The following is a 21363-nucleotide window of genomic DNA, read 5'->3' as shown; positions in this document are numbered from 1 at the left end:
ATCTGTGTGTGTGTACGTGTAGTCTTAACAGACTGTTGTGGAAAGGGCTGATAGTAGCAAGTAGCAGAGCCTGTGAAGGCTGGCACTCTCGCACACGAGGGGGAGGGTGGCCAGCACCAACAAAAAAAATGCACACAAAGACACACACACAGACAAAGGCGTACAGACCAACCCACTAGCCCAAAGAAAATTATCCCCCGTGTAGCCTTAACAGACTGTAGGGGCAAGTGCTGTTTGCTAGTAGCACCTATGAAGTCCGGCACTGTGGCACACGAGGGGGTCGGTGACCAACACCACGCCCGACCCGCCTTTGTCTCCCCAGTGGCGATGTTTGCACATCGCAGCAGGTACTAATTTGAGGCTCAGTCGACCTAGGGGAGAGCCTGGACTGATTCCGATAATCGTAACTGGTGTTGGTGAACCGGTCATGGGCCTCCCCTAGGTCGACTCAGCCTGAAAAAAGAGTTCCTGGTACGTTGTGTAAACATCACGACTGAGGAGACAAAGGCGGCCGGGCGTGGTGTTGGCCACCCACCCCCTAGTGTGCTGTGCCGGCCTTCATAGGGGCCGTCCATAAATGACGTCACGCGATTTTTGACCCCCCCCCTCCCTTCGTCACACGGCGTCACAAAAAGTCAGACCCCCCTCAAATATGACGTCACAAAGCTCTGCCCCCCCCCCCAAGAAAATAAAACATGCTTAAAATAGCTTTAAACTATTGTCATTGTAGTGCATATTTAATGTGGCGCTGCACTCTGATGTTGTAGGAGAAAACATTTATTAAAAGTCTATTTAACTAAGTAGAACGTGCTGTCTATATTTATTTAAAGTTGCGTCACATTTCTCAAACCCCCCCCCCCCCCCCCAGGTGCGTGACGTTATTCATGGACGGCCCCATAGGTGTTCGCTAACAGCACTTGCCCCAACAGCCTGTGAAGGCTACACGGGGGGTCTGTGTCTTTGTGTGCGTGAGTCTGTGCGTTATGCCCGTTTCTCTGCGCTGCTCACACTCCGTGCTCTCAGGACGCACGATTCAGATCCAGAATCCTCACTGAGTTACCATAACCAAACACATACAGTGCAGGGTAGAGTGGTTGACTAAACGAGTGGTGGACGGAGTGCAGCAGCTCCATGGAGTCGGCGCGGTAAAACGACAGCAGCCCCGCCTCCCAGTGCAGGTGACACCCGACTCTCCGGGGAGGATCCCTCTCCGGCATTGAGGTCCAGACATCACCATGAAGCACGGAGCAGCTGTTGTTATATTTACATAAAACCCAGGATGAGTCGTTCCCTCCCAGGCCGCACTTTTTACCACTCCCTTTCCGTGCGATCGTCCCGTACGCGACTCCCACCATACAGAACTCCGACGAACCCCCCACGTCCACCTCCCAGTAGTGCTGACCCGACGAGAAGCTCTCAGAGCACAGGGCTTGTGGCCAGGCATCAAAGCGGTGTGGGTGATGGGGGCGACCCTGGTAGACAGCGGTCTGCGTCACCGTCCTGAGGTCCGAGGAAATCTGGAGGTTGTTGTCGGCCGAGTTTAGGTCCACAGTCGGTGAGCGTCCATCTGCAGTAACGATAATCACAGTAGCCGTGGTAACAACAGCACAACTATAACAAGAGCACTAATGCACTAACACGCATGTACATTACAATAGAGCAATTCATAATGAGCATTGTTAAACAACGTTGTAATGCGTAGCTATCGGTGTGATGACATGTAATGGGCACTTTGTCAATCCACTGCTGGATGAGGGCCTCCCTACACCATGTGGACGCGGGGGATATTTGACCATACTTCACCACGCCAGTCACCGCGCGTTGGTGGAGGCAGACGGCGCGGCTGGCGAGAGCACAGAAGTACAGTACAGCGGTGCGTTTGTCTGCCCCGCCATCTGCTGTCCCGCCACGTAGCCCCGCAGCCTCTAGCACCTGCTAGGCAGGGTGGTGACTGCCCCGCCACGTGGCCCCACAGCCTGTAGCACCTGCTCGGTAGGGTGGTGGCTGCCCCGCCACGTGGCCCCACAGCCTGTAGCGCCTGCTAGGCAGGGTGGTGGCTGCCCCGCCACGTGGCCTCGCAGCCTGTAGCACCTGCTAGGCAGGGTGGTGGCTACCCCGCCACGTGGCCCTGCAGCCTGTAGCACTTGCTAGGCAGGGTGGTGGCTGCCCCACCACGTGGCCCCGCAGCCTGTAGCACCTGCTAGGCAGGGTGGTGACTGCCCCGAAACGTGGCCCCGCAACCTGTAGCACCTGCTAGGCAGGGTGGCGGTGGCCGCCCCTGTGAGCCCTGCCCAGGCCCAGCCCCTGCGGGGCTTTGCGAGGTGCCAGGTGGGGCGCTCTGTGCACTGGGACTGCACGATTTGGGGAGAATCTCTAATTGCGATTTTTCTGACAGAGATTGCAATTTGATTTGCGATTACATTTTTGTTATATCTCGGCCTCGCTGTGCGCTGCGTTGCACCGCTAGTTAAGTAGATAACCTTGCGTTCAATAAACCCTCGGAGCCAGGATGAACGTCCAACTCCAATCGTCATTTATTGATTTTAACAAGGTAAAACTGGTGAGAAAACACAGATACAGCATCTGTTATAACCCGGAAACACCAACACAATGAACACCACCGCATCAGAACATTGTCTTAGATAACAATTGTTCCTGGACGGACCAGGCCCCTACATTACCACTGAACAACTAGACAAGAGCACAAGCCGGTGCGTTGCATAAAGGCACATCCTTTATTCATCCCACTGCACCCCAAATGTACAGCATTACACATAACACTAAACTGTGGATGAGATACTTCGTCATCTTTGCTCTCAGGATCGCAACATAGCCACCTGGGCACAAGTCTGACTCGACCTACTAAATCACAAGTAACATCCACAATAAGGAAAGTTGCAGGCTTCGTTGCTAACTAGGTATCGTATTTACCACAACAACTTAACGGCACCATAAAGGCATTTACATCACGATAACGGTCATTCCAACATTACAACAGCATAGCCAATATTATAAGAATATAAATAAACTTACAGACAATGCTTCTCAAAGTCCCACGATGGACAACTGCGTCTGGCTTCACTGAGACGCGATGTGTGCCGCCATCCTGACTTATCTGTGTAATGGCCGACGCCCGCGTGGTTCAGTGGAAATCTAAAATTGTAACTTCCTGGTCACGTGACCAAAATTAGCATCAAAAACAGGAAATTGCTGTGTACATACGCCCCCCCCCCCCCCCCATCTGCCGTGCGGCAAAACTCCTGCCGTGAGACAGAACAGTTAAGTAGAGCTTCAGTTAAATATTCACTGTGTAATACTGGTCGGAACGAAGTGAACCAGCCTACAATAGATTATATCGTCCGTCCGTGTAGCAACATCGCCCCCTACTGCAAACACTTGGCAGGACCCTACAAAAACCATTAGACTCAGTGACGCTTTCCTGGCTAAACAAGTGTAACATTCCCTTATAATTCCCTGAGATAGCTTTTAATTAAAACATTTAAATTAAAATTAACTCACAGTGGCCTAAAGCCTACAGCTAGGCCTAAAGCCTAGAATTAGGCCTCAAACTCTCCCTTCGTATCGTACCCCCGCGTGTGTGAAAGGGAGTTAATGTTTAAGAATGTTACATTCCCTGATGTTTTTTTTAAAATAGAAACATTTACATTTAAAGCTTTTAAATTCATAATTAAAACATTTAAATTAAAAATTAACTCACAGCGGCCTAAAGCCTACAGCTAGGCCTAAAGCCTAGAACTAGGCCTCAAACTCTCCCTTCGTATTGTACCCCCGCGTGTGTGAAAGGGAGTTAATGTTTAACAATGTTACATTACCTGATGTTTTTTTTATAGAAACATTTACATTTAAAGCTTTTACATTAATAATTAAAACATTTAAATAAAAAAATAACTCACAGCGGCCTAAAGCCTACAGCTAGGCCTAAAGCCTAGAACTAGGTCTCAAACTCTCCCTTCGTATCGTCCGATTAGGTGTAGCAACATCGCCCCCTACTGCAAACACTTGGCAGGACCCTACAAAAACCTTTACACTCAGTGAGGCTTTCCTGGCTAAACAAGTGTAATAATACATTATGTTTATATTCTTTGGTTATTCGTTCCTACCAGCCCACCCCGCAGGGACCTGTTAGATTAAAAAACACATGATGGAGCATTACCCCATACCAGCGGTCGGGAACCTATGGCTCGCGAGCCATGTATGGCTCTTCCGGTGACGGCATATGGCTCCCAGACAATTTTGAGTTGAAAAAAAATAATAATAAAAAATAATAATAATAAAAAAATAAAATCAGTTTGGAACTGATTTTAAAATACTTGCGATATTGCTTAATAATACTGTGTCATTTTAAAGTAAACAGAAATTCGTTTTGAAGATAAATTTCACGGGTCACGGGTCCCGTGACCCGTGGGTCGGGTCGGGAACCAATGGCTCGCGAGCATGTCACGGGTCATTGTAAAGGTGAAGAAATCCATTTGATCAGATAGCCAACTAGTTTATCCGCTTCAACCCTTGTAACGGAAAAGATGGCGAAAAGAAAAAAAGACGATGATTACCGTGCATTCCAGGCTGCGTGGACAGAGGAATTTGCATTTGTGGAGAGAGCAGGATCTGCGGTATGTCTAATATGCAATGATAAAATTGCATCGATGAAACGGTCAAATATAAAGCGGCACTTCGATACGCACCATGCTTCATTTGCATCGACATATCCAGCGGGGGACAGCAGGAAAAAGGCATGCGAAGAGCTACAGCGGAGAGTGCAGACGAGTCAGCAGCAACTACGTGTGTGGACCAAGCAAGGTGACGGGAATTCCGCTAGCTTTGCGGGTGCTTTGGCAATAGTAAGGAATGGAAAGCCATTCACAGATGGCGAGTATGCCAAAACATTCATGCTTGATGTGGCCAATGAACTGTTTGATGACTTCCCAAATAAAGACAAGATAATCAAACGAATAAAAGACATGCCTCTGTCAGCAAGAACTGTTCACGATCGTAGCATCATGATGGCAATTCAAGTCGAGAAAACACAAATTAAGGACATAAACGCCGGGACATACTTTTCTCTCGCGTTAGATGAGTCAACAGACGTTAGCCATCTATCTCAGTTCAGTATAATTGCCAGGTATGCTGCAGGTGACACACTGCGTGAGGAAAGCTTGGCTGTTTTGCCAATGAAAGGGACAACAAGAGGAGAGGATTTATTCACGTCTTTTATGGAGTTTGCTAAAGAAAAAAAACTACCGATGGATAAACTTATTTCTGTCTGTACTGATGGTGCACCCTGTATGTTGGGGAAGAACAATGGATTTGTAGCGCTTCTCCGTGAAAATTAAAAGAGAGCCATCCTAAGTTTTCATTGCATCCTGCACCAGGAGGCGCTTTGCGCTCAGACGTGTGGCCAGGAGCTTGGTGAGGTGATGTCGCTGGTCATTCGAGTGGTCAACTTTATTGTTGCCCGAGCTTTAAATGATGGCCAGTTTAAAGCTCTGTTAGAAGAAGTTGGGAATCATTATCCCGGTCTGCTTTTACACAACAACGTGCGTTGGTTGTCAAGGGGGAAGGTGCTCAGCCGTTTTGCAGCTTGCCTGAGTGAAATCCAGACTTTGCTTGAAATGAAAGGCGTCAAGCATCCTGAACTAGACAACACTGACTGGCTCCTGCAGTTTCATTATCTCGTGGACATAACTGGCCATCTGAACCAGCTCAATGTGAAAATGCAAGGTATTGGAAATACAATCTCATCCCTTCAACAAGCAGTGTTTGCATTTGAAAGCAAGCTGGAAGTCTTTCTCAGGGACATTGAAACAGGTCGTCTTCTGCACTTTGAAAGACTGTGACAATTTAGAGATGCATGCTTAGCAAGTGACTCCACTCAACATCTGGATCTCCAGCAGCTAGCTGGCTTTACGTCCAATCTCCTGCAGTCATTCAAAGCACGTTTTGGAGAATTTCGTGCGCGCACTGGTCTTTTCAAGTTCATCACTCATCCACATGAGTGTGCAGTGGACAAAGTCGACCTGACATGCATCCCCGGGGTCTATATCGGAGACTTTGAGCTGGAAGTTGCTGACCTGAAGGCATCAGACATGTGGATGAGTAAGTTCAAGTCACTTAATCGAGAGTTGGAAAGTCTTGCGCGACAGTGAGCAGAGCTGGCGAGGGAACAAAAGTGGACAGAAATGAAAAATCTTCAACCTGAAGACCAGCTGATTCTTAAAACTTGGAACGAGCTTCTTGTGACATACCACACAATGCAGCGTGTGAGTATTGCCGTAATTGACCATGTTTGGCTCTACATATGCATGTGAGCAGTCATTCTCGCATATGAGGAACATTAAGACCAACCTACGCTCACGTTTAACTGATGGAAGCCTCAACACCTGCATGAAGCTCAACCTCACCACGTATGAACCAGACTACAAGGCTATCAGCAAAACCATGCAGCACCAGAAGTCACATTAAAAGTAAGACATATTTAATTTATTATACGTTAAAAATACTATATGGCTCTCAATGAAATATATTTAGAAATATTTGGCTTTTATGGCTCTCCCAATCAAAAAGGTTCCCGACCCCTGCCCCATACCATCAAATTGTGAACTGTTCGATATATTATAATGCAAGGATGAGAACTTAAAATATATTAATTGCTTCAAACAAGTCTGTATTAAAATGTTTTAATTGAAATAGAACGATCAAACATAGAACGATTGTTAAGTTAAACAAATAAAGTTCTAATTATATTCCAATAAGAAAGTAATATGACTTTTCAAATCGCAAAAAATCGCAGCCTTTGCGATTTGCTAGCAAATCGCATTGTCTCAAATTGCGACTTCGATTTGAAATCGATTAATCGTTCAGCCCTACTGTGGCGTGGAAGGCAGTGGGTTGCAGCAGTAGCGGCAGCGGCGTGGATATCAACACCGCTGTAGCGTCTCTGTGTGTGGACAACAAACACAAACATCTCCCGTGTGTCACCTTTCACAGGCTGTAGGGGCAAGTGGTGTTGGTGAGCACCTGTGAAGGCCGGCACGGCACACGAGGTGGGTGTGATAGTGTAGTGATGTACACTCGTGTGTGTGTGATAGTGTAGTGATGTACACTCGTGTGTGTGTGTGTGATAGTGTAGTAATGTACACTCGTGTGTGTGTGATAGTGTAGTGATGTACACTCGTGTGTGTGCGTGTGATATTGTAGTGATGTACACTCGTCTGTGTGTGTTAGTGGAGTGATGTACACTCGTGTGTGTGTGTGTGATAGTGTAGTGATGTACACGCGTGTGTGTGTAGTGTAGTGATGTACACTCGTGTGTGTGTGTGTGATAGTGTAGTGATGTACACTCGTGTGTGTGTGTGTGATATAGTGTAGTGATGTACACTCGTGTGTGTGTGTGTGATAGTGTAGTGATGTACACTTGTGTGTGTGTGTGTGATAGTGTAATCATGTGCACTCGTGTGTGTGTATGATAGTGTAGTGATGTACACTGGTGTGTGTGTGATAGTGTAGTGATGTACACTCGTGTGTGTGTGTAATAGTGTAGTGATGTACACTCGTGTGTGTGTGTCAGTGTAGTGATGTACATTCGTGTGTGTTATAGTGTAGTAATGTACACTCGTGTGTGTGTGTGTGATAGTGTAGTGATGTACACTCGTGTGTCTGTGTGATAGTGTAGTGATGTACACTGTGTGTGTGATAGTGTAGTGATGTACACTCGTGTGTGTGTGTGATAGTGTCGTGATGTACACTCGTGTGTGTGTGTGATAGTGTAGTGATGTACACTCGTGTGTGTGTATGTGATAGTGTAGTGATGACTGTGGTGTGTAAACATCGCCACTGGGGAGACAAAGACGGTCGGGCGTGGTGCTGGCCACCCACCCCTTCATAGGAGCTCGCTAGCAGCACTTGCCCCAACACTCTGTTATGGCCATACGAGGGATCTTTGTCTGATACGTGTTCTTTTGTTAGTAACTTGTGTATTGATTTAGGTTATACCTTGGTCTGGCTGTCGAATAAACACTAAAGTTTCCTTTGAATCTCAGAGCTTCAGGCTGTAACACTGAACCCTAAGAATCCTCAAGGCATCTGATCCTGGATCTCTCAGCCTCAAGTACTCTAATAATGAAATCCTAAGAATCTTCGGCATAATAGCGTGTGTGTAAAACACACTCACACGCAGGATTGCAACAGCTTCCTCACTCGATCGTACACACACGTGTGGTGTTAATAGAGCCCATGTAAGAGTGTTGTACACTCGTGTGTGTGCAGTGCCGGATTATCATCGTAGCAAAAGTAGCTACAAATGCTACGGGCACGGGCACTTTCGAGGGCCTAAATACTTTCAAGCTATCAATTCCGCTTCTGTTATTCTGCACTTACTCTATTACTATAGTACTATACTGCATTCAACTTTTATGAACGACTGGGTGTTAAAGGTTAGCGATTTGTCGTATTATCTGGCTGTATAGGAAATGAAAATATTCAATTACTTTACAATGCAAGTTAAACATATGTATGTTAATATTTACGTGTATATTTTTTTATGTATGGCCTCTTTACAACATATGCTACAGGCTCCGCACTAGCTTAATCCGGCACTACACACGTGTGGTGCTAATAGAGGTGTAAAGGAGGGCCGACACAAGATTGCAGGGGTTCCGTCTTTTAATCCTTTTCTCCCATCCACACCTGTCCCCAGCCGTCCCAATCTCGTTCCCGCCAAAGGCCCCCTCTTCCCGCCCGTTCTCCCCTTATATCTACTCGATCACCCCTCCCACTAACCCTCCTATTGGTGGGAATCCTTCCCCTGACACCCCTACATCACCCCCCCCCCCCCCCGGAGAAAAAAAAAAACGTCCTCGGTTCTGCATCCTCCATGGACCATTTAAGTCTCCCCATGCCTCCCACCACTGACAGTGGCGACAGCCCTTAACCCCCCCACAACCATACAATGCCATATAACACAACAACATCAATTGCGCGGCCTGCCCAGGTCTCCAGCCAGCATCCCGTAACAGCCCGGACATCCACAGGCAGCAGATGACCGTGGCGGCCCCCTCCTTTGAAGGCCCTCTCGTCGCGGTCCCTGGTTCGGTGGTGCCGGTGTCGCCTTGCCTGGCGCCGCTGTCTCTCCGGCCCCCGCTCGTGCCGCCGCTCCGTCCGGCCTCACATGGGGTGCTGTAGGTGACAAGGGAACACAGGGCACCGAACCCCCTGCCGGTCGGCGCGGGGTGGTCGGCGACCTTGGCCTGGGTAGGGATGATGATGATGATGATGTTGGCAGTGATGTTGGTGGTGATGTTGGTGGAGATGACGGTGGAGAGATGTATGGCTTAAGGCGGGTGGGGTGTACAAACCATCGTTGCTTACCCAGTTGGACCTGGACGCACTGCGGTCGGAGTGCTTTAATGACCTCGACCGGCCCTTTCCAGGGTCCGTGCAGCTTTGGTGAGAGGCCAATCGGCACCTGAGGACAGTGTAGCCATGCCTGATCCCCAACTTTAAAGGGCTTGGCTGTCACTGTCCTCTCCCGTATCCGTACATTACTCTCTTGGCTCGTGGCCGATGCTTGCCAGGCCTCTCTCAAATAAATGAGGGAGGTCTTTAGTGCCTTCGGCCATGTGTCAGCTCTTGCGGGAATGTCCGTCAGCTGCACCTCAATAGGCGGAACGGGATCCCGTCCGTACATCAGGAAAAACGGCGAGAACCCCGTTGCCGCATGCGGGGCTACCCTGTACGGCGCTTAAACCGATGGAATGTGGAGGTCCCAGTCGGAATGGTTTTCGTCCACCACTTGGGACAGCATGGCCGCTATGGTGCGGTTAAGCCGCTCTACCATCCCATCGGTCTGGGGATGATATGGAGATGTTCGGACCTTTTTAGTGCCCAGGATAGAGCAGACGTCCTTCAATAGCCGTGAGGAGAAATTCCTGCCCTGATCCGTGAGCAACTGCTCCGGTGCCCCCTTATCAAGGACATAGCCTCCCACGAAGGCATCGGCGATGGTCTGTACCGTTTGGTCCGGGAGGGCCCACACCATTGGCCACCTCGTGCAGTACTCGACTCCGACCAACAGGTATTTATTTCCCCGTGGCATGACCGGCAGTGGTCCCAGGATGTCCAACGCAACCAATTCGTTGACCCTGGTCACCGTGATGGGCTGTAGGGGCGCCCGGCTTACCCGGGGTGGCGGCTTTCGCCGCATACATTCGACGCAGGTAGCGACCCATCGATGCACGTCAGCGGTCATACCTGGCCAAAAGTACCGACCCTGTAATGTGTACAGTGTCTTCCGCCCCGCCAGGTGCAGCAGCTGCGGCCATGTACGTCCATAACCAATTGTTGACGCAGCGACTCCGGAACTACCAGGCATCGCCGGCGCCCTGTCGGGTCCCATCGCATGAGGAGGTCCTCCCATACGATGTACTCCTCCCCCCTGCCTCTGCTGAGGCACGTAGCGTTCGCAGTGGGGCTTCCTCCAGCTGTAGCCGTCTCCAATCGTCCAAGGTCAGGCCCAGGTCGTGGTCGGTCAGCTGGACCTCACCCTGTGCGCACTCTGCCGTGCGTACGGGAGCAATGACCGTCCCCTCCTGCCTCGCCTCCTTGCAGCGTGCCCCGCCTGTGGTGTATGCACAAGAGCCCTGGGGCGCCAGTCGGGACAATGCGTCTGCGTTAGCGTGTCTGGTCCCTTTGCGATGCACCACTTGGTACCTGTACTCCTGCAGGCGCTCTATCCATCTGGCCAGCTGGCCCGAAGGCTGGTCGATGCGGAGCGAATACTGCAAGGCCGCGTGGTCAGTGCGGACCGTAAATTTGCGACTATACAGGTAGGGTCGGAATTGCTGCATGAAGTGAACGACTGCCAGGAGTTCCCTACGTGTGACGCAGTAGCGCTGCTCCGCTGATGAAAGCACGCGACTACCGTAGGCGATAACCACCTCCCGACCCTGCTGGACTTGCGACAAAACACTGCCGATGCCCACATCGCTGGCGTCCGTGTCCAGGATAAAGGGGAGGCCAAAATCCGGAAAGGCCAATGGTGGTGCATCTGTCAGACGTGAGCGCAGCTGCTGGAATGCCTCTTTCTCCAGAGGGCCCCAATAAAACCTCTGGTTCTTCGCCGTCAACACGTGCAAGGGCTTGGCAATGGTTGCGAAGTTGGGTACAAACCGGCGGTAGTAAGAAACGAAACCCACAAACAGGCATACCTCTGGAACCGTTGTGGGAACAGCCCAGGCTCTCACGCAGGCCGTCTTTTCCGGGTCAGTAGCCACTCCAGACTCACTGATGACGTGGCCCAAGTAGCGTACCGACGACTGCCTAAGGTGGCACTTCGACGGCTTGAGCTTCAAGTTCGCGTTCCAGAACCGCAGGAATACCTGACGTAATCGGTCAATGTGTTCTTCGAATGATCGGCTGAAGACAATGACGTCATCCAGGTAGATGAGGCACGTTTCCCATTGGAGGCCTGCTAAGGCCAACTCCATTATGCGTTGGAACGTCGCCGGCGCAGTCTGGAGGCCCACTAGACGCGGGAGTCCGCGTCTAGTGGGACCTGCCAGAAACTGGACAATAAATCCAGCGTACTGAAAAATTTTGCTCCCGCCAGTGCATCCAATGAGTCGTCGATACGTGGTAGGGGATATGCGTCGGCCAGCGTGACGGCATTGAGGCGTCGGAAGTCCACACAGAATCTCAGTGACCCGTCTGACTTCTTGACTAGGACCACCGGTGCTCCCCAGGGACTCGAGAATGGCGAAATTATGTCGGCCCGCAGCATCTCCTGCACCGCTTGTTGAATGTGCCCTTTTTCCATTGGGCTCATTCTATATGTGTTTTGGCGCAGGGGTGCGGCGTCTCCAGTGTTGATGTGGTGCTGCGACAGATTTGTGCACCCTAGGTCGAACGGTCCCTGGCTGAACACGTCCGAGAACTCATGCAATAACGAGTGCAGCTGGTGTTTCTGGTCGGGCGGCAATCCCGGCTCAGGCCCCGCCAGCTGGTCCATCCACAATTCGGCCCCTCTGTCCTCGGACTGGCTGATGCTGCCTACAAGCTCGGACTCTGTCCCTGGGGCTCCTAGTGACAAGGGACTAACGTGGGCCAGAACTGTTCCCTCCTGCACCGTCGCTGTTCTATCGGAGGTGTTCAGCACCTAAATGAACAGATGCTGGTTCCTCTGTACAATAGTTTCAGCTCCCACCAGCGCATGGCGATCCATGGCAGCTGACGCCGGAGACACCAGGATGGGTGAGTCCGGTCGGGCTGTCACGAGGGGGGACCGATATCGCAGCGGAATTAGCATCTGGGCTGCCGGGGAAATGGAGACAGACTTACTGACCCGAGCCTGCACGTAGGGTACACCCCGGCTGGCCCCCTCCGCCTTTAGGAAATGGAAATGCGTTCCCTGGACTTCCACCCGCCCATTGGCCAGATCGATTTTCATTGGCATCCGCCTCAGAAAGTCCGTCCCCAACAGGCAGGGTACGGGCAACGTTGCGGAGACAAGGTGGGGTCCTGCTACCGAAAGCTGCCCAATCTGTATCGGAGCTTCAACCTGGCCCAGGAAGCCCATGCTGCCTCCATTTGCTGTAATGAACGTCGTCTTGACGGGGACTAAAGGTCGGATTTTATCCGGCAGCATCTCGTGCATGGTGCTCGAGATGATCGTGGCTGATGCCCCCGTATCAACCAAGATACGTGCCGACACTCTCGCGATTTCACCGACCAGGACCGAGGTTCCTGACGTGGCCGCTACCACCCGCCTTGCCAGCTTCCTCCATTGTGTGGCTGAGTCCGGCCACTGACCAGGCGGCGTCTCATTATCCTGTGGTGCATGGTGAGATGATGGGGGATGGATGTGAATGGACCGAAGATGGGGTTCCTCCCTTTGGAGTGCGTCGCAGCAGGGTGAACGCGCCCTTGTTACATAGTGTTGGCTTACCCCTAGGTTGCGGGCTGGGCTCTCTATGTGGTGCAAATTGCCCCCCCTTGGTGACGTAGGATGGGCCCCCCTTGTGGTCAATTTTGTGTGCTGCCTCAGCCCAAGGGCCGTTGCCTCTGGCAACTCGCTGGCGTCGCAGGTAACTAGTGACATCACTTCCGGTTGTGACGTCACGCCCGCCCGCGAAACCACGCCCGCCCGCGACGGTATGTCCGGCCGCGACGTCACGTCCGGCCCCGATGTCACGTCCGGTCGCGACGCCACGTCCGACCGCAATGTCACGTCCGGCCGCGATGCCACGCCCGGTCGCGACGCCACACCACGCCCCGCCGCCACGCCCGCCGCGACGTCACCCCCGGCCGCGACCTCACTTCCGCCCGTGACCTCACTTTTGCCCGCGACCTCACTTCCGCCCGCGACGCCACGTCCGGTCGCGACGTCACTTCCGCCCGCGACGTCACGCCCGCCCGCGACGCCACGTCCGGTCGCGACGTCCCTCCCGGCCTCGGCGCGATTCCCGGCGCGGTCCCCGGCCTCGGCGCGATCCCCGGCGCGGTCCCCGGCCCCGGCGCGATTCCCGGCATGGTCCCCGGCCCCGGCGCAATTCCCGGCGCGATACGCGACACCACTTTCGGCCGCGACGTCACTTCCAGATGCAACATCACGTCCGTTCGCGACGCCACTTCTGGTCGCGACGCCCACTTCTGGTCGCGACGCGATCACCGGCGCTATCCCTGGCGCGATCCCCTTCCCCCGACCAGAACAGTGGGGACCGGGGAACGACACCGACGGCGCCCACCCTGAGGAGACCCCCGGTGAGTTCGTGGCATCGGGGTTGTAATTGCTTGTCCCGACCGAGAGGCCGGGTGGGACGGCGTTACTCGCCTGGATCCTGTCAGCGTTCGGCGCCGGCGGGTTCCAGGTGGCGTTGGCGGCCTCCGGCTCCGTGCGGCACCCCCTCGCCACATGCCCCTCTCGACCACAACGGTGGCAGACCCACGGGCGTTCCGTCGGGGTGGCTCAGCGCGATGTTGTAGAGGCGGCTGCCAGCGACGCGGCGGGTGGTCGCGCCCCTGGTCCCTCTGCTCCGCCAGTCCCCGGATCGCCGCGTACACCTCCCGCAGCGATGGCTCCGGCCAGACGTCGGGGGTCCGTTCCCAGCTGCCCCACAGGCAGCCTATGGCGACGGTGCAGGTTCGGCGGTTGGTGTCGCTGGACCCAGTAGCGCCGCGGCAACGGCTCGGCTGTTCCCCCCCGCCGCGCCAGCCACCCGGCCCACGGGTGGCGCCCGGCCCATGACCTGCTCGTGGGCTTGGATGGTCCGGGCAGCCCACAGCGAGGTGCGTTCCTCCGGCGTCACTACGGGCATTACAACGCCGGCACGGCAAGCGTAGGCGATGAGGTGCTCAACCACGAGTTCCTCGAGCGCCTCTTCAGCCAGGCGAGGGAAAGCCCTCCTCGCCAACATGAGCAGCGAACCCCTGTAGGCTAAAGGGGATTCTCTAGCCCCTCGCTGGCGGTCCTGGAACCGTTTAAAGGCTCCTTCCGCCGGGCAATAGATCTCCCCCAAAGTCTCGTAGGCCGCCTGTAGCGTGGTCTTGCTGTGCGAGGGAAGGGAGGTGTAAGAGGAGAGTGCCTCTTCGCCCAGAACGGATGGCAAAGCTGGTAATGCCTCTTAGTCTGTCCACTCGAGAGTGTGGAAGGCAGCCTCGAATCGGCGGACTAACCCCTCCCAATCTTCTTCCTCGGCCACGAACTTGTCGACGGGCCCCAGCCGACGCGGCCGTCCTGCCCCCTGCTCTCCGTGTTTGGTGTTTAGCCCTGGGGGTTTTGGCGGGAGCGGCGGCGGCTGGCGTGATGAGGTTGGTTGCGGCTCCTGCCCGGCCGGCTGGTCGGCCTCCGGGTCCCATGGCTTCTCCTCCCGTAGTAAGCATGGGGGTCCTGGTGCTGGCGGGCCCCCCATAGGGAGCCTCTGCAGTAACTCCTGGAGTGCCCTCTTCACGCGGGCCATGCGGTCCTCCATGGGGTCCTCCAGGCGATCCAGGCCCCCTGCTGCTGCTTCTGGTAGCAGGCCCCCTTGTTGCCTGGGATGGGAAGGATCCCCGGCCCCTGCTTCCTCTTCTCTTGGCTCGTTTCCGCGGGGATTCTTCTTCGTAGCCATTGTAGATCCCACCGCTGCCACCAGATGTAAAGGAGGGCCGACACAAGATTGCAGGGGTTCCGTCTTTTAATCCTTTTCTCCCATCCACACCTGTCCCCAGCCGTCCCAATCTCGTTCCCGCCAAAGGCCCCCTCTTCCCGCCTGTTCTCCCCTTATATCTACTCGATCACGCCTCCCACTAACCCTTCTATTGGTGAGAATCCTTCCCCTGACACCCCTACAGAGGCAATATAAGAGTGATGTACACTCATCTGTGTTTGTGTGTGTGCTATATATTAATGTATAGCTATATTGATACATGTTTAATTGTAATTACCTTTTTGCCTGTGTAGTGCTTTGCATGGCCAACCAAGCTTAAGCGTTGGTCTGGCTTTCTGATAAACATCTGAATATTAACAAAGCATCCTAAAGGTGCCTTTGATTCTGAGAGAGTATCAGGCATTAACAATAAACCCCAATAATCTTTAAGGTGTCTTGAGTCTGGATCTCCCAGCCTCAAGATAAGCTACGAATGGACAGATGGACTCATCTGTTACATTGGAATGGACACTTCGCCCATTCCTTATTCATCATTTTTAAATGAATCAGAATGTTCACGATTTTACTGAGAGGCTCTCATCCCTTATCAATTTCTCGTGTAATAACACGTGATATAACAGCCACACTCGACCTCTATGAGCAAGTGTGGGGGAGAGCAGGTGGGAGTGCTATTGGACATCTGAACTTGACAATGAAAAGCAGCATAGCGTGTGTCTAATCGGGGAAAGTTTTCAATCAGTGCAGTGGCACCTATTGTGTTAAATTGTTCAGATCCATGAAAACCGACAAATTCTGACACATCTTCCGATAAGAACAGTTGGCTCAGTATTTTGCAAACGAATTTCAACATATATACACATATATAGTGACGCACAGACACCCAGCCCTATATAGACCCACAGAGACCCATATATTAGCAAGGTTGGCTACGTACGGTGCAAAATAAGTTCAACATGAACTTATGTAGAGGACTAGTATGGAGACGTGACGTCATGCGCGCGGTGAGGCACGATGATCTCATGTCACCTCAGGTACTTAAGGGGGATCGGGTGACGAAAGCGGGGTCGTTGTTGGAGCCCGGGATGAAGAGTTTCTGAAGAGATAGCCAGGGGTAGGGCTGAGATAAGTCTGCAAGAGCAGGCTAGGTTTATGTGGAGTGCTGCTCTCCTCGGTCGGATAGTGTTGGTTGAGCCCCCGTCCCAACTCGAGTGAGAGAGCCAAGAGATAGCCAAGGCTAGCAGCAGATAGAGCCCGAGGTCCGCGTGAAGGGTAGGGAGACCCACCTCTGGTGTGTAGTGTTAACCGCTTGTGTTAATAAACTGGCGTAAGCCCTTAGTAGCAATTCTGCCTCCCGAGTCTTCATACACCACACAATACATACAAATGACATTTCGCCATCATGATCAGGAACATCGCAAATGCCTCATTCTCTATGGGGTGTTTTCCGTCCAATCTCAAACCTGGCCTGGTTTCTCCCTTGTTAAAGAAACCAAGTCTAGACCCGGATGACCCATCTAGTTATCGTCCCATCACTAACCTCTCAAACCTCTCTAAACTCCTTGAACGACTAGCCCTCGCCCAGCTAAAACCACAAATCACTTCCTCCGCAAACTACTGCTGCTTCCAGTCAGCTTACCATCAAAACTATTCCCAGGAACAGCACTCACTAGAGTGCTCGATGACATTTTAACGATCATTGATTCCGGCTCAACTGTTGCACTTGTAAGTCTGGACATTTCGTCAGCCTTCGACACCATCAACCACTCGCTCCTTACTTCCCTCCTGAAATCCGACTTCGGTATATGCGGCTCAGCACTCAAGTGGATAGTTTCGTACCTTTCTGACCGGCAATCTTCAGTCAGGGTGGGCATGTCCACATCGCCTGAAACAATAGCATTATGCGGGATTCCCCAGGGCTCTGTACTAGGTCCCCTGCTCTTCACAGCCTACACTTCCCCGATCGGCCGGCTCATCGCAAGCTTCGGTGTTAAGCATCACTCATACGTGGATGACATGATTCTATTCACCGCCATCGATTCTAGCAATGCATGTGGACTCGAGAGGCTCTCGGAATGTACCACCGCCGTGCAACAATGGTTCACTGCACACAACCTAGCCCTTAATCTGAAAAAGTCAGTGGCCATCATATTAGGTACCAAGCAACGTCTCAGTTCATCAGCACTCCCCACACACATACACATCTTCGGTCACAGCATCAAGTTCACCGACCACTTCAGCTGCCTCGGTGTCATCCTAGATTCAACTTTATCCTTCGACCGTCAAACCAACCATATCATCAGCTCATGTAACTTTCACCTGAAGGCTCTCAGACACATACGTCCTCTCATCTCTACTGAAATTGCCAACACATTGGCATGTTGCATAGTCGGGTCTCGCCTTGATTATTGCAACTCCGTCCTAGTCCGGACCTCTGCTGGCAACCTAAAGAAACTTCAAAAACTACAAAACAACCTAGCACGCGTCGTCATTGCCCACAATCATCCCCGTCTCGACTCACTAGCTTGTCTCCGTGCTCTCAACTGGCTACCCATCGCCAGTAGGGTCACATACAAGACCGCCTGCCTCTGCCACAATGCCTTCATATCCGCCTGCCCGCCGTACCTTTCTTCATTATTGACAACTTGTAGCTCAGCACACGGCAGATGCCTGCGCAACGCGACTTACGACCTCCTCTTGATACCAAGATCCAGGATGGTCACGTCTATGCGCCGCTTCTCGGTGGCAGCCCCAAAAGTCTGGAGCAATATCCCTCTGCACATTCGCAACATCACCTCAATCGCCTCCTTCAAGAAAGACTTTAAAACTCACCTCTACAATCATGCTTTCGAGCGACTCTGAGCTTGGCTCCACGCCTCTGAGTTGCGGCCACTACGTCCGCAAATTTGCGCGCGTTATATATTTTACTATTATTATTTAACAAAAGCTGAAAAGTGCGCAAATAAGGATGGAGAAATACACACTTGTAATAGAACTGACAGACAGAAACAGGAGCCTGTGCAGAATGGAACACATGCAAATTAGATAGCATAATATAAGCTATTAAGAAAACTACGTAAAAAAACTTGCATTCATCAATAAGATTACCTTAATAGGAAAAATATAGTAGTGAACGTGTATAAATATGCGTGTGCTCTGAATAATCTGTTGAGTTGTTTTGTTATTTGGGATTGTGCACCAATGCCGACGCAGCGCCAGCATCACCAAACCATTTGGTAAGTAAAAAAAAGTAGGGGCGTTAAAGAATGGCTTGATGCCGACATCACAAGAGATTAGTGCCCGAAAGATGTGGTCACTACTTGAGCATATTGGCACTACTGATAACAAGAGGAAGTGGAAACAAATTACGAAATATGCAGTGGACACCTACTTTGGGCTACCTGCCAATGGATAGTGATGATGATTGACTCATAGAGACTCACAGATCCAGAGATGTATGGAGAGCTATAGATACTCCTTGAGACTCGTAGAGACCAATAGGGATTCATAGAGACTCATAGAGGAAGACCTAACACAGAATGAGAAAAGAGATTGGTGCCAGAAAGATGTGGCACTACTTGAGAATATTGGCACAAGACAGAGGAAAGTGGAAACATGACGGAATTTGCAGTGGATACCTACTACGGGCTATCTGTCCATGGATCGTGATGATTGTGAGGAATGCTCAGGCAGGAAACATCGCTAGAATGGACAAGGTCTGGTGGTCGACGCTAATGATGGAGCAGCAGCTAATGGTGTGTGCTCACCCGAGAGATGGAGCGACGATGTGAGCTTATTAAGCTAAGGCGCTCTAGATATGTAAAATGAGATGTGGAGTAGCTACATTATGACTTGTGGAGGCATTCATCCAGTAGTGGATAGATCATGGACGATGAGGGTGTTGATGTCATTACTCTTGTGAGACAGAAGCTGAGTTATCTACGTTATTGAGCTCCACTCTACCTCCGCCACTGATATCGATTCCCTCAGCCCTGGTTGAGAGTGAATTGAGTGCCATGAGTGGTGAGGGCTGGGTTTGTTGTTCAGTAATTGGAGACTAAGCTAAGGCTAGACTCATTGCACTTGAGGACATTGGCTATCCTGGATAGGAGTTAGAAATGGGGCTTGAACCCAGGGCCTGCTATTTGGGCTTGGCTGTTTCAACAGCAAAGCCCTCCCCTTTACACTGAGCCAGGTGTGATGAACTCATTGGGGGAATGATGATAAATAGAATACCATCTGCCACAAGCAAAAACAAATATATGTCCTCTAAACCTGCCTGCATTTAATTGTAAGTGTGTTTCTATCCTTTGGTCTGTCTCCTTGGCACAGTAGGGGCCACAGGTGGTACATCGGCCAGTAATTTCAGTCAGTCGACCCATGGCACCTGGGTTTGTCCCGTGAGCTATCAGCGGGCGTTCAATACTTCACGTGGCCTTAACGTGCACATAGCCTGGCACTAGCACCGTGGTGAAGTAACCACCACTTAGTGACAAATGGCGGTTGCTGTTGTCTCCTTCTATATGTCCGTGTATGACCTCTGATTAGCACTGTTGGCTCTGTACAGTGGAAAATAAGTTGAACATACATACATACGTGTCTTTGCAGTGTGAATGTGAACTCACATGGTGCAGACAGCTTGAGCTTCCCAATGACTCCACTCAGCCAGCTCACGTCACCCAAAGTCAAGTCACTCGGAGGAGCGGGTGGTGGGGGGCGCTCAGTCCTATGCACACGGGAAGAGAGGACGTCACACGAGCGCGTGTCAACAAGTAAACAACAAACAGTGCAGACACAGCACTGATACAGCACAGGGTAGATGAGTGGAATAAAATCACTTTAGGCAGAATCCTGCAGGAGGTGGGCTAGGTAATGTTTAAGTTTATTTAGATTTGTTACACGGTCCGGTCGAGCTTAGCCAGATGCCCGGCTATCTTACAAAGGAGATCCGTGGTGCGTGAGCCCGGCAACAACGAAACAAAAACGTCAACGTTGCAGAGAACGAGTACAGGGTCCTTAAGGAATATTGCACAACTATGGACAGAGGAAGATGGATGCGTTTGAAGCACACAATACAATATATACACAGACACGGTGAGACAGGGAGAAGACACTGAAACACTTGCGCTCAACCACAGTGTTGCTAAACGCTGCAATAATATCCTCCCCCTGAATTTAGGTGGCAATAGCCATTCTTACGTTAAGATCTTATACAATGGACTCTTCCACCATGGGGTACAACTTAGATATGCAGTAGCAGAAACCAATATTAGTAGAGACCAACATAGGAGGTTGAACAAAGACATGGACACAGGAGACACACAAAGACCTAGCGAGAGAAAAACAGACATGGGGATAGACACAGCAACACTCGCCGATACTTTACTGGGTTCTTCAAAACCTCACTTAAACAAACCCCTCTCCTACTGAAACATTCACACAATGAGCAAACCCAGCCTCAGCCTGTGTTCGTGCACCAAGATACCTTTCTGTCTTCTTCATATGACCCTGTGGAAGAAAAAAAGGGACAGAGATTGATAAATAATATAAGATAAATTGAACCATAAATAGACAGGAGTGATCAGAGTGTATTATTGTATTGATGTAAAACACGATGAGAATAGAAGGCAGGGGAAGAGCATTCATGGGATGGTGACCAAACGGAGTAAATTGCGAGGGTATTGAAAGAGATATTGGATAATGAACAACTTGTTGACAATGTGTTAATGTGATGAAGATGCACACAGACTCTGTCTTTGTGGGTTAGTCACTTCCTTTGTTATCAGTACGTGTGCTGTATGGATAACACGTTTTTCTTCTGATTCCGATGACGTACGTGTACGTCGTAACTTCATCAGCACCAAGGCTTCCACAATGCCATGCAGGAGGGCGTTTGGCACAGTTTGGCGCCCACTATCGCAGAGTGCGGTCGTGTCGCTACCATTCTCTGCGGTGACTACAATGTGTTTTAAAACAAAGGCGCCATGCCTCTCTGAATAAAATTTACGCTAACTGCTTGCGTGTTCCGATATTCATTGGTGAACGGAACCCACACTGCAACTTGCAGACGTCTGAGAACGGGAAAGGGTTAACCACCGTATTATAGGACACCACATTTCTCTTTCTCCTTTCCTGACACAAAACGTCCTTGGCATTTCCTCACTTGGTCTCTATTTCCAGGTTCCTATAACCCTGTGTTCGTTGTTAT

General features: G+C 51.2%; 1 protein-coding gene across 1 annotated transcript in view; it reads right to left on the bottom strand.

The window, feature by feature from the left end:
* Positions 1-1019: 1019 nt before the first annotated feature.
* Positions 1020-21363, bottom strand: part of LOC144947503 (E3 ubiquitin/ISG15 ligase TRIM25-like) — a 28676-nt gene continuing 8332 nt past the window's right edge. Inside the window, exons 4-6 of the mRNA XM_078876726.1 lie at positions 20641-20663; positions 19781-19881; positions 1020-1567 (exon numbers count right to left, since the gene is read on the bottom strand). Coding sequence (XP_078732852.1) covers positions 1020-1567; positions 19781-19881; positions 20641-20663 — 672 coding nt within the window. The remainder of the gene's footprint in view (positions 1568-19780; positions 19882-20640; positions 20664-21363) is intronic.

The sequence above is a fragment of the Lampetra fluviatilis genome, chromosome 45 (assembly GCF_964198595.1).
Source record: "Lampetra fluviatilis chromosome 45, kcLamFluv1.1, whole genome shotgun sequence".
Classification (NCBI taxonomy): domain Eukaryota; kingdom Metazoa; phylum Chordata; class Hyperoartia; order Petromyzontiformes; family Petromyzontidae; genus Lampetra; species Lampetra fluviatilis.
The sequence above is the reverse complement of the archived record's forward strand: the minus strand, read 5'-3'. Positions and strand labels throughout refer to the sequence as shown.